Genomic DNA, 13,587 nt, shown 5'->3' on the forward strand with positions numbered 1-13,587 from the left:
AGGAAAAGAATAAAAACAAGTGATGCACAATGCAGTTGCTCACCACCCGCCGATCAGTACCCAGCCAGACCCAAGCAGCGATCTGGGCCTTCTGTGTAACTCCCCCCAGTTTCTATACTGGGCATGATGAGCTGTCATATGGAATACCCCTTTGGCTAGTTTGGGTCAGGTGTCCTGTCTGTTTCCTCTGGGCTTCTTGTGCCCCTCCTCACTGGCAGGGCATAAAAGACTGAAAAGTCTTTGATTGGGGTAAGCACTGCTTAGTGACAACTAAAACGTTGATGTGTTATCAGCATTTTTCTTAGACTAAAGCTGAAATACAGCACTGCACCAGCTACTAAGATGGTGAAAAATAACTGTTACAGCTGTACCTAGGGCACTATAGTACATAGAATTTGTCCTTGAAGCATCTGTTGATACTTGTTTGTGTGTCATTTTGTTCATGACAGATATATCTGTTTCAGTCCATTCAGGAACAGCACTGTGAAGTAGATTGAAACAAAGATGCCCAGAAGCAAAGTGGAAAGTCAAAACAAATAGAAAAAATTACCTCTCATTTTCTTTAAATGAACCTGACACAATCTTATGGCAAATGAGCTTTTGCCAATCATTCCATAGACTAACTGTACAGTAGCTACTGGTATTTATTATTCTAATCCTGCTGTAGGGTGTAAAGTTTAATATCGGTTATGCTCTTAGCAAGGTTTTAGTCTAGGATGTTCATGTTGGACTTTCAGCTAAATTATCAGTGTGCTGTAATTGTAAGGGATGTGTTTTGTTTTCTGCTCCTCACTTGTCCTGAGTTGGCTTTTGTGATTGTCTGTTGTACAGAACACTGTAAAATTCACTAAAATCAGGAAAATGAAACTTGCTTGGATTATTTTTGCTTTTGCTGTCTTAGCTTTTGGTGCCACAAGAGCTGGAAGCTTGCTGGAGAGGAGCAGGAGAGGAGTGCAGAAGTGAACACTTCTGGCTGTGGTAGACTTAACTCATCACATTTTTTGTTTCAAAGAAATTTTTTAATTTTTTAAAATTTTTTAATTGGGGTTTTGGAAAAGAAGCAGAAGTCACAGATTATTTTGAACTGGTAGGGATTTGAAATGTGCCCAGTAGTTCATTCTTATCATGGCTGGAGGAATACTAAGAATTGTGAGTTGTCCTTGTGCTTTGTACTATTGTAACAAAGGGTAAAGAACTAACTTTTGGTTCATGCTTGAACTAATAAGTTGCTTCATAAGCAGAAGAACTAATGAGGAATATTTCTGTTGTGGACTTGTGTCCCATTGTCCTGGGTTTAGCAGTAGCAGTCATTTTTTCTCCTTCTTGGTAGCTGGTGCAGTGCTGTGTTTTGACTTTCAGTCTGGGAACAAAGTTGATAAAAATGGTGTTTTGGTTTGGCCAAGGACTTTGTGAGCCTCATGGTCTGCCAGGGAGGAGGGGAAGCCGGGAGGAAGCAGAGACAGGACACCTGACCCAAACTGACCAAAGTGGTATTCCATACCACAGCACGTCATGCCCAGGGGGGAACTGGGAATTACCCGGAAGGACAGGGGGTCTGCCGGGTCAGACTTGTTGTTCGGCGCGTGGTATTGTACTCCTTTCCCTTGCTATTTTCTCTTATAATTGTTGTCGTTGGTGGTAGCAGTGGTGATTTGTATTGTACATTAGTTGCTAGACTGTTCTTATCTCAGCCCGTGGGAGTTGCATTCTTTCGATTCTCCTCCCCATCCCTCTGGGAGCAGGGAAGGGGGGCAGCCCCTGGGGAAGGGGGGGGACTAACGTGGGCCTCGATTGCTTCCAGCCTGGCACCACTCACTGGGAGTAAGTGCACAAGTTGTCTGGCTGGGGTTAAACCATGACACCCATATTTCTTAAAACCCTGTGCACTGCATTTGCAAGCAGATGAAGCTGTGGCTGGTTTTGAGCTGTGTGTCCTGACAGGGCTGGTAGCCAGTTAGTGCTGCTGCTAATCAGCTAGGTGATGCCTGAGATCTCCCAGACCTTCCCTCTTCAGTGGGTATAAGGCAGTAGCTTTCCACCTCCCTGCCTCTAGGCTGCTGATTTTTATTAAAAGAAATTTAAGCCCTCTTTTCTGGTTGGTGATAGCAAGTCACTGATTGAAGAAGTACTTGCTGAATGGTGGATTGACAGGCATGGTGTTATAGAATGATTTCTGATGAGTGTAGTGTAGAGGTGAAGAAAACTTGAAATTTAGGCTCTTGTTAACATGATTTAGAGAAATGAGATGGGTATGGAGAGTTTTTCTTCATCTTTTTTGTTTGTTTCCTTTAGTCTGACTGGCAGCAGGATTGAAATTGATAAGTGAAATGTGTTTACTATTCAGTTAAAAGATGGAAACAGAAAAGTAATTAACACTGCATTATATATATATTTGTTTATTAATTCATAATATGTTGGTATTGCATTTGTAAGTCAGGCCTCAACACACAATGTTTGTTAAATATGTATTCTGTAGATTGTTTCTTTTTTTTGTTCCAAATTTTTTTTCTAAAGCTAAAATTTTTATTAGCAGACTTTTCTAGAAAGTATTTGGAGTGTTTAAAAATAGTTACATTGACAGTTATCTATCAAAACATTCTCCACTAGCCTCTGTGCTCCCGTGTGATTATTTCCTTAGGTGTGCAAATAACCTTCTCCCACCACCTCCCCCAAACTGTTGCTTGCTTTTTTTGTTGTGGTGGTGGTGGTTTTTATATTTTTTTTGCTTTGGGGTTTGTTTTTCGGCTGTTCTGGTTTGTTTTGGTTTGGGTTGTTTTTTTGTTTTTTTTTTTTTTGTTTTGGTGGGGGTTTTTTTTGGCTTTTTTTTTTTGGCTTTTTTTTAGGAAACAAGCCAAAATAGAGTGGTATACTTGGAAGTATGCATGTACTGACGTGTCATACATAATGTAAGTTGCACAAAATCCTTAAAGTTTAGCAGTGCATCAACTTACACTGCTTTTGGAAATAGTATTTCGTGTTGTTTGGTTTTCTAGTAACAGTCTTAAAACTCTGAAATGTGTTTTTTAGCTTCCTTGTCTTTGAGGAAACAGAAAATACTAAAATTAATGTATTTTGAGACAGTAATATACATATCCTTGAAAGACCTACAGAACTTTTAAGTACTAAAACATGAGCTTACCTTTAACATTCTGAGACTCAGTTTCACCAATTTTATTTCTTTACTTGATAGTTATGAAAATTTCTGTAACTGAAGTATTCAGTGTTGCTAGTTACAACACATGCATTATGAAACTAGGTTCCATGAAATTGCAGTACTTTGTGACTGACAATATTTTGTGGTACTGTAGCCTGCCAGTAGAGTATTTCTTAGTCTTTCTGTAAAGAGCATATCAAAGTTCCAAGGTAGGTAAATAAATGAAAAAAAACCAACAAAAAACAAACCAGAAAAACCCAAACCTGTTCATAATTTTTTTTTTTTAGCCTAGAGTTTCAAAAGATGTAATTTCCTTGTTTTCATACAATTAATGAAAACTTTTTCAGTTATTAAGGATTATGATGAATCTTTACACACCAGGAAAAGCAAACCACACCACACCACCCCTACACCAAACTCCACATGTGGAAATTATTTTTAAAAGTTAAACAGGTAAAGGCTTGGATTTTGTAATTGTCAGTAGAAAAGACTGGCTTTAGAAGAAGTGGGAAGTTACAGCATTGCACCGCATTTTATACACAATTATCCAGTAATTAATGCAGATTATTGCTAAAGTCATTGGGCCTTAATAGTTTTTCTTAATAGGTGAATATAATAGGTGTTAGTCATATGCAGGAATTGTGCAGTGGTTTGGGAAATTACATACCCTGTTTAAGAAAATCTGAATCATACTCTTATCTTTAACAAAATGATGTTTTGAAATAGTCTTCAGGATTGCGATAGAGAATAAGTATTATTTTAATTTGAGGGAATGTAGTTTGTTTTCTGAGATGTAAGAAAATATGGGGTTGTTTTCTTGATTTTTGTAGTTTTTTGATTGGGTGTCATTCATTAATTCAGGTTTCCTTTCTCTTGTCCAGGGGAAGAGTACCGGAGAATTGAATTTGGTATTAATGAGGTTATTGAGACACATTCATCTGTACTAAATAACATAAATTACAGTATTTCAAGTACTCTGAATCCTCAGGCTCCAGAATTCATTCTTGGTTGTGCACCTGCTCAGAAACCCCCTGATACTCTCAGTGAAACAAACTACAACTCCATTGACTGCCAGTTCACTGATCCAAACCTCACTTTGGACAGTGGTTCTAATGCTGAAAGTGATGGTCTTGGACAAAGGGAGCGTAAAAAGAAGAAAAAAAGACCACCTGGATACTACAGTTACTTAGAAGATGTCAGTGATGGCATCGCTCCCACAGAAGCTCTTGTAAATGGCCATGTAAATTCCTCAGGACTAAACAGTAAAAGCACAGAGGATACAGAACTGACGGGAGACATACCTTCACTGGCCACACCAAGGACTTTCAACAGCCCGAACAACTCTGTGGACTTCATTAATGAAGCTGTCTCTGATAATTCTGTTTCTAGTGCACTAGACAATACCAGAACTGCAGGGCAACCTGAGTTATGCTGTGTTACTAATTCTGAACAGTTTTGCATCCCCTCAGAGACTGGCAGAGATAGCCCTTTAAGGACAGCTGTTGTACAGTCTTATGCTGGTGCTGATACTACTGAAAATCTTGGTGTTACTAATGGACAAACACTTGAATCCTCTGGTGAGGACACAGCTGCCAGTGGGGTAGAATTTCGTGCTGTGGAAAGCACTGACTCAGACCAAGCTAAGCCTGAGGAAGCTTCACCTACTACTGAGGCAACAGTCCCAGTTGCAGGATCAGTCCCTATTAATCAGCCTGCAAAATCGTGGGCTAGTCTTTTTCACAGTTCCAAGCCATCTGCTTCCACATCTGTGGTCTATGTTGAGACTAAGTATACCCCTCCTGCCACATCTACTTTGGTCCCTGAAAAACAGGTTGAAGTTAAAGAGGGACCTATTCCAGTTTCGGAGGATCCTGTAGCCATAAAGATTGCAGGTATAGTTAATACACACAAGTGGATGTTACACTGGAAGGGTATTAACTCTGTAAGCAGGAGTGTATAATATCAATAGAGAAAATTCCTCTGTTAATGTTCTTAGTAAGACGTCTGTTCAAATACTGCATGAAAGATGTCATTTAAAGTTAGTTTTGTATCCCCAAGTAAACATCCCAATGAGACGTTACCATGTTGTCATCCCGGATACTGTAAAATTATCGCTACATGTCAAACTGTTTAAGTGATCTGTGATTTTTAAATAAGCTGGTGGAGAATACATTTGAAAAGTTTGTTCTGAAAATGGTGCATTATATTATCCAGTATTTACAATCTTGTAATGCATTCCATTACAAGAAGGGAAGAGTATTAATGTATTTATGTCAAAGTAGCTGAAATTCCTGGACATGTACAGTATCTTAAATAGGTCTTGCTTTGGAAATTCTCATTCAGGAAATATTTTTATTTATGTATTTATTAACACGCTGTTTGAGGTGCATGTCTGTCAAATTCTGAAGAATTATCCTTCACTATTATAAAACAATATTGTTTTATTTAGAAACAGTGCTAGCTATTGCCTTTTCAAGAGCCATAAGGAACTGTCTAGAGGGTACATCAGGGAAGGCAGTGCATGATACAGAGGCTTTGACAATTGGTCCTGTCGTATTTGTGGTTCTAATGAGAAATGCTGGAATGTACATGAGATCATGTTTTGCAGATTTAGTCAGAAAACATAAAGAAAAATATCCAGTTGGTTGCATTTTGTGTCACTGACCCATGAGTGTTGGAACAAAAATAATTATTTTGAATGTGTGAAATAGTCTGCATGTGAAAAGGCTTGTGCAAAGTCCTGCTGGTCGTGCTACAAGCTAATATACGAGTAGAATGGCCTTTTGAGTGTGACAGCTTCAAGGTTTCTACTCTAACCAGAGGCTGACCTGGATATTTCTGTACAGAATACCCAGAAGTATATACTTGCCTCTCATTCCCTCCTTACTCAGTAAGTTTCACTACTTAAGAGGAAAGCTGTCAGAATTTATATTTCTGTGTATTTTTCACTTAGGTGTCACAACCTCAGTTGACTATTAAAAAAATATGTATAAGCAGGTGATTATGGTTTTTATGAATCAATACATGTAGAGCATGTTGTACTGTTAAAATATTAAGTCATCATTTGGTAATGAATTTTAAGTTAAAACTATTTTATGACAACTGTAAAGTTAGAATTGCTTGCCATAGAAGAAAAAGTTGGTGTTTTTTTAATCTTGTCCAAGTTGCTTCAGATTTAATTTAACTTTCTATTTTCTAGACTTCTAAAGGTTTTGCACTATTTTTTGCCACCAGGTGGGAGCAGAGCTTTTTATTTTGTCTTTAATGTATTTAAATGGTGGTGTAATTTTTAGACAGTTTTCTTCTGCACCTTCACTATTAGCTAGCTGGTTTTGCAGAGGAATAATCTGAATGTAGATCCTTTTCCAGTGAAAAGTAATTAATCTTCTCATTGTCACAGATTTAGATAGGAGTTATATTACTGCAATTGCTGTAATTCAGATGCTACTGATTTTGGTCTAAAATGTTCACTTGGAGATCTGAATGCCATGTAATAGGTGCTTTGCTCTGTGGAAAAAGGTGACTGACTTCATGGTCTATTCTTTTTTTAATATTCTCAGTTGTTTGGAAAGCAGGTGCATCAGTGCTTTGTTCATATACCCACACTCAAAAATGTTATGTGAGTTTCAATTTATGATTTCCAGGCAGATCATTTGCTTTGTTCTGTACATATTTAATATAAAATCTTCTATCTAGGTTAACACCACTATGTAGGTAGCTGCTGATTGTGTTCTTTGTTTTCTGTGTGACTGAGTTGAGATCCTGTTATTGGATTTGCTGAGAATTCACCAGTTTCAACTCATGCCAATGGGAATTTTTGACCACAAGTGCCATAGGGTGCTAAACACAGGTAAAATCCAGACCTAAAGTATCTTGAGTTTAACAAGCAAAACTAGCAAATCTTCTGACTTAATGTTGGAGCTCTGAGGCTCTTCTGTACAGTTTTCATTTAGATCGGGTGCTCAGGCCACAAGGAGACACATTGCTGGTTTGTGCCTTAATTTCAGCAGCTATTACCAGGTAGGTTAAAGATTCACAGGCACCTTGAAGATAGTTTAATGCTGCTTGATTCAACCTGCAAGCATCTGTGGTTTCTTAGTCCTCAAATTTAAACAAAAGCTGTACAAGATAAGGAGACAATCAGGACTAGAAAATAAATAAACCGGACAAATTTCATGTTAATATTGCTGAGAAAAAAAAAATACTGAAGAGTTAATTTTAACAGGTCGCTAAGGTCTGTGGTAAGAAGCTTCACTGGCAACACCAGTGAGCAAGTTAAGGCAACTTCTGAAGCAAACTATGAACCACTGATGTTTATTTGGCAAAATTCAAGGCAGATAACAGAATGGTAGAGAAGTATACATACAACACTTGCACATTTAGAAAGGGACAACTATACTAATTATTCACCTTAGCCTAATTTAGATGCTAGTACAAACATAATTTGTTTCTGAAGGGTACAGTATTTGTAAAAAAAAAAAAAAAAAAGGCAAACCCCCTGGTTTCACTTGCCACATTTCGCAGTTACTGCCCTCTGATGCATAACCTTATGATAGTTAATAATGCCCTATATAATGTTCTAAGTAAGCTTGGGAAATAAGTGGTTGGAAAATCTAGCTATTCTTTTAACTGTTCTGTGTAACTTCAGGAAAAATTTCAGTGGGAAAAGCTAAAAAGATTTTCCAAATCATGTTTTCTTGGAGTTTTTTTGTTGTGGATGATGGAATTATCAGTGCATGTAAAGCTTGTTTTCAGCAGGCAGAATTTCAGATGAAGAACACAAGCACTTAAGATCTGACTAATCTGGAATGTTTTTAAATTAGAAAGAGGGGAAGCCAATAAATGCAAGTATGGAAGGATACACCAGAACAGAAATCAAATGGAAGCATACAGTACAAGGAAGAAATGGTTGGTTGGTGATATTATTAGAGAATAAAAGGATCTGGAAGTTATAGGGAATTGATAAGTGTCCTTAGTAAAGCTGAAGAAGGCAAAACTTTTTTCCAGTGTGTGTTAATACCAATTTACACGGAAAATATGGAAGATAAATATAATTCTGTTGTTGCTGTTGAGGACTTGATGGAAATGCCATCTTTGGACATTACTTCTCAAGGGAGATGTAACAGTGCAGCAGTGAAAACAGAAGTAAGATATGAAAACCATACTCTTTTGGCAAATATTGAAAATTTGGATTTACTTTGTGTCAGATGAGATTGCTGGAGTAACACAAATTCATAAAGAAGGCAGTGATTCATTGCTCTCCCAAGACTGCAGTGAACAAGACAATACTTAGTTTAATTTGTATCAAAGGTTTGTATCCAGCAATGTTGTCCTGGCATTGTCCAGATTTGAAGAGAGATCCAAGCAATTTACATAATATTTGCCAAATAATGGTCTCAAGCTGTGTTAAGTTGCCAATTTGTAACATGTATCTCTTCAGCATGGGGACCATATCCACATGGTTTCTCTTAAAATGGTTAAAAAAACCCTTTGGACTTGATTAGGGAATTACCTTTTGGTTTGTTTTTTTAATTTGACTGGTATTTATACCACCATCACCCTGTGAATGAACCTTAGCAAAACGTTTTCTATTTGCCAACATAAATTTCTAAACATGGAAATACTGTTCCAGATATATTTTCAAATCAAGGCCACAGTCAGTATCCACCAAAGGGAATGTGAATTCATTGTAATAAGTGATGTGTGCTTTCTAACAGGTTTTCAAATTTTAAGAAGGTTTTCTCATAGTTCCAAGTGTATTTTTCTTCTGATAGCTTGTAAGAATTTTTAGTTATTGTGTAAATGTTAGGTGTGAAATTAAAATGTGGTATTGAATTAAGTTGCTGTACTATCCTGGGTTCAGCAGTAGCAGTGCTGAAATAGCTGAAGTAGCAAAATTTCTTTATGTTAAAGGAAACAAAACTCACTAATTGCTTTAAACATTGTTTACAAAGCAGGTTTATGGCCACAAGAGGATGCTAAAGGTCCTAATAATATTTTCATACAAAAAATGGGAAAAAATACAGTTCACATAAAGTTATTAATAGACATATCACTAAATACTTTTTTCATTATTTTAATCCTAATTTTCAACTGTGTTCTTAGTTATACTAATAGAAAGATTGTGTCTGTGCACATCATGTTTCAAACTGCTGCTTTAACAGTAAGTTCTGAAATACTTGAGCTATGATTTATAACATCTATATCAATACAGAAGAAATTTATCTATATCAACACTAGGTGCCAACATACATTTTACATCATTTTGCTGTCTGCCCTTTCAGGTGGCAGGTTCTTTATGTAATAGAAGACTGCTTTAAACTATTTTATGGTTTTATTTGGTTAAAACTGGTGGTGACAGCAGGAAATGGGATCTTATAGGTAAAGAGAGAGTTCGGAAGTAGAAGGACATGGATTTTGCTTGCAATTCTGCCACCTCCTCTGCTTAGTTATGGCTTAATGCCTCTTTTCCACCTATGTCATGTTATCTTGTCTGTTTAGGTAGTCCTAGTGAACAGCTCAAACTCTTAAGTTTGTGCAGCATAGCATATAAGGGATTTAGAGACCCTCATGTTTATTATAAAAATAAATAACATCATTGGTAGACAATTGCTATGTTTATTTGCAATTTTTATTTTGTCTTGTATGCCTCTTATCCTTAGTTTGCAAATTTAAAGTATACTAGATCCATTATTTTCCTTAAACAGTTTTTATTTAGGTACCTATATAACAGGTCAGTCTTCCTGGAAAAACTCCCTCTTGTTCTTCATTTCATAGCTGAGACAGACTTATTTATGTGCAGTGGTTTCTAATTTTTAAACTTGGGCCATTGATGAAGTTTTTGAAAGCAGGAAAACAGTACGTATTGTATTATGTAAGCCTGTTATTTTGTTGATTTTGGAAGTCTTAAACTGGTAAATAAAACATGCTGTTTTGAAGACAACATTAACATCTGCCTGTCCTGTTTGCACTAAGATATTTTTGGTGTAAGATAGCGTATGTTGAAACTTGTAAACAGACTGCTGAGTCAGTTTCATCTCTCTTCAAAGCAAAGTGACTTGGGGAATACATAGAAGTGGTGGCAAGGGATTACAGCTAATTGGATTTTATATCTATATGCGTATCTGTATGAATATAAATATCTGATTTTAGGAAAATGGAAACAAGCAGGTTTTCTCAGTTCTGAAATTATGATGGTTAGTTTTTGTATCAGCATCCTCCTGACCTAAATTTCAGTCTGTCTTTGGTTGAAGAAATATATCTGATTTGAAATATGAGCAGTGTTTAAATGGAGTAAAAATTACTTGCTGAATTTTCTGGGAATCTTGTTGTTTTATTTGAATTATTTTGTAATGCAGCAGCAGATACTTGTTTTGATGGCTAGCATGTGTATTTTGTTGAGGCTCAGTTCATTGTTTCTCATTCTGCAGAAATACTGAAAAATGTAAGGCTAATACATAAACCAGTGTCTTTGCAACCGCGAGGACTGATCAACAAAGGAAACTGGTGCTACATCAATGCTGTATCCTTACCTTGGGAAGAAATTAATACACTTAAAATTAGTATATTGTATCTGTCAGAATTTTTCTGGATTATTGTCCTGGGTTCAGCTGTAACAGGTATTTTTCTCCTTCTTAGTAACTGGTACAGTGCTGTGGTATTTTATAAAATGTTTGTCTTTCCATATCCTATTACTGTGGTTAAAGAATTTAAGGGTAGTGTCTAGAAATCCAGGGTTGTTTTGGATCACTGAACCTTGTGTTCAGAGTCCCCTTGCATTTGGTTGCACAATCCTGTTTGCACTTTGCTCCCTCTGTCAAAATATTTCAGAACGTTCTTATGACTGAAATCCTTCTTGTAATTTCTAGTAATTTCATGGCTCTTTATGCATCAGCTTACATGGTTATTTCTCTTTTGTACTTGAAGTAGCTATTTTTACTCCTACGTTTCATTTTGGTTATTTGGTAAGTGGATCACTTGTTTTTCTGTTGAGCAGGCAGTCATGATCATATCACTGTAAATGCAGTGTCTAAAATAATCATTTTGCAGCAGGATGGAAGATTGGCTCACTCGTAATGTATTAGAATTGTATTCCCCTGCAAAAATAACTTTTACCTTGGGTAACAGAAATCTTCCTTCTTCAGGGCTGTATTATGATACTTTAATATTTTTTATTAATATATCTATATCTCCTGTGTTAGCAGTGGCTCACTGCAAGTGACAGGATACTTTAACTTCTAGTACTGCTAGAGAAAAATATTAAGACCAGTTTCAAGACTGATTGTTGCAGAACTTAATAACCTATTTCCAGACCAGCAACTGTGCTTTAAACTTCAGCTTTTATCTTACATAACCAGTTTCTGCACTCATGTACTAGCTCCCATTTTTTCAGTCTTAAAATGTTACATGGGAATTTGTAACTCAGTTTTTGCATGTTGTAGGGATCAACTTAATATATGTCTCTAGCTATTGAGATTGCTGCATTTTCTTGTAATTTCTTCTGTTCTCAGGTCTTCTAATACATTTCCTGTATTCACTGTTCTCACTGAGTAGCATGGTTTTTTATGTTTTTAAAGTATTTCCTCCCAAAATATACTGTAGTTTTACTGGTTACTCCAAACTCTTCTTTACACTGCAGAATGTTTCACATCACAGTGGATGTTTTTGCTTTGCTTTGGTTACAGGGGGGAATCATCACCTTTTAATTTTTGAAGCCTGTTAGCTGGCTGCTGACATTCTTTTCAGAAAACATGTTACAGGTTATCACTTGCCAATTTTCAAATTGTTTGTTATTATCAAGTCTTTCCTATGAAAGTTCTTTTTCTCTCCTGCACCTAGGTTAAATCTTTCCTTCCCCTTAAATTAAAGTTTTGACATTATTAAATGTCAGTGAAATCACTGCATGTTACAAGACTGCTGGGTTTTTTAGTGTAGCTTCTTAATAGTTAATGTTGTGATAAAAGTCCATCCATCTGTTCCAGTTTAGTTATTGGATTGGTCTACATAATAGAGCTAGCTTTGCTTTGCATATAATTTTAAATATAATTGAATATTTGGTTAATATGCAGATTACATTCTCTGAATATTTCCTTAATGCCACTGCATAGACCCTTCAAGCCTTGGTTGCTTGTCCTCCAATGTATCATTTAATGAAGTCCATTCCAATGTTTTCAAAATCACAGCGGCCATGTACCTCAACACCAATGATAGACAGTTTGTAAGTAGCTTGTTAAAAATAGAATGAATCTGTGATCTGACTAAACTCATTCAGCAATGTCTAATGAATGATTGTTTACTGCAGTTCTTGAAAGGTGTTATGTATCCAGAAGTCTTTTTTGTTGTGTGTGTTTTGGTGATACATGTCTTTTATAATGACCTTGGTATTTTATGATTGCTTGCCTAGTCAAGGATGATCCTGTTGCCTGAGGAATATCAGTTTTAAATGGTGTTTAATATGCGAAAATGAATAGTGAGAGCTGCAGTAACTAATTGACCACCTTGGTTTCATAAGCCATGATCAGGTTAATTTTTATGTATGAACTTTACTCAGACTTCATAATTATATTCTTTGATTTTTATTTTATTTTTTGATAGTAATCTAGTTTCATTATTTGTACTTCTCAGTCTTAACTTGCTGCTCATGTCTAGTTGTTCCTTACATTCTGTTTCAGTGTTCGTTTAATGAATGAATTCACTAATATGCCTGTACCTCCTAAAGGAAAACAAGGTGAGTGGGAATAGGGGGAGAAAAGTCTTAAAATCATGTAATTAAGACCTTTAGATACTGGTGCTTGATCCTCTTCATGGCTTTTTGGACTTTTGGGGTTTCTTGATATCTTAAGAAGTTTGCTGTTGTATTTCTGCCAGTGTTAAGGTTTTTTCTTACTGGTGATTCATGTCAAGGAGTCATAGGTGTTGCACCTTATTTTTTTCCTTCTATTTGGTAGATAAAATGTGCAAGTGCAATAAGAATAATTTTTGTTGAAGGTTAGCTTAATTGTTAGGATATCTTCTAAGAACATGCCCTTTCTAACAAAATCATTTGATATTCACTGTATTTTAGTTTGCTTTCTTCCTTACGTATTTCTATCTGTTTAGCTTATCAACTTGCTAAATTCTGTCATTATTCCTTAAATACTAAACACTTGTATTTATTTAAAACAAAATAGGGCCATAATATGTTTCTTTAGCAGTTGGAGATTGCCTTTGGGCATGTTGACATAACTCTTAATTCCTCTCCAACCTATGCGCTATTTCAGTGTTAAACCCTAAAAGTATACAGTCCTTGCTAATATGTATTTAGGATCAATGATGATTATGTAGTGAGGAATATAATTTTTTTTATGCAAATCATTTTATCTTGTAGATTTCTTTTTTTTCAATCTCTAAACCAAATCTCTTATATTACAGACTTACAGAAATAAAAACCTGCT

The 13,587-nt window shown here is 36.0% G+C and overlaps 1 protein-coding gene across 1 annotated transcript in view; it reads left to right on the plus strand.

The window, feature by feature from the left end:
* The window catches only part of LOC133218853 (ubiquitin carboxyl-terminal hydrolase 10-like), a 38,835-nt gene that overhangs the window by 10,216 nt on the left and 15,032 nt on the right, over positions 1 to 13,587 (plus strand). Inside the window, exons 4-7 of the mRNA XM_061365665.1 lie at positions 4,036 to 5,046; positions 10,585 to 10,676; positions 12,262 to 12,371; positions 12,826 to 12,881. Coding sequence (XP_061221649.1) covers positions 4,036 to 5,046; positions 10,585 to 10,676; positions 12,262 to 12,371; positions 12,826 to 12,881 — 1,269 coding nt within the window. The remainder of the gene's footprint in view (positions 1 to 4,035; positions 5,047 to 10,584; positions 10,677 to 12,261; positions 12,372 to 12,825; positions 12,882 to 13,587) is intronic.

Source organism: Neopsephotus bourkii, unplaced genomic scaffold (assembly GCF_033783945.1).
Source record: "Neopsephotus bourkii isolate Nb327-2 ecotype Australia unplaced genomic scaffold, CSIRO-AGI_Nbou_v1 NB_1290, whole genome shotgun sequence".
Lineage (NCBI taxonomy): Eukaryota > Metazoa > Chordata > Aves > Psittaciformes > Psittacidae > Neopsephotus > Neopsephotus bourkii.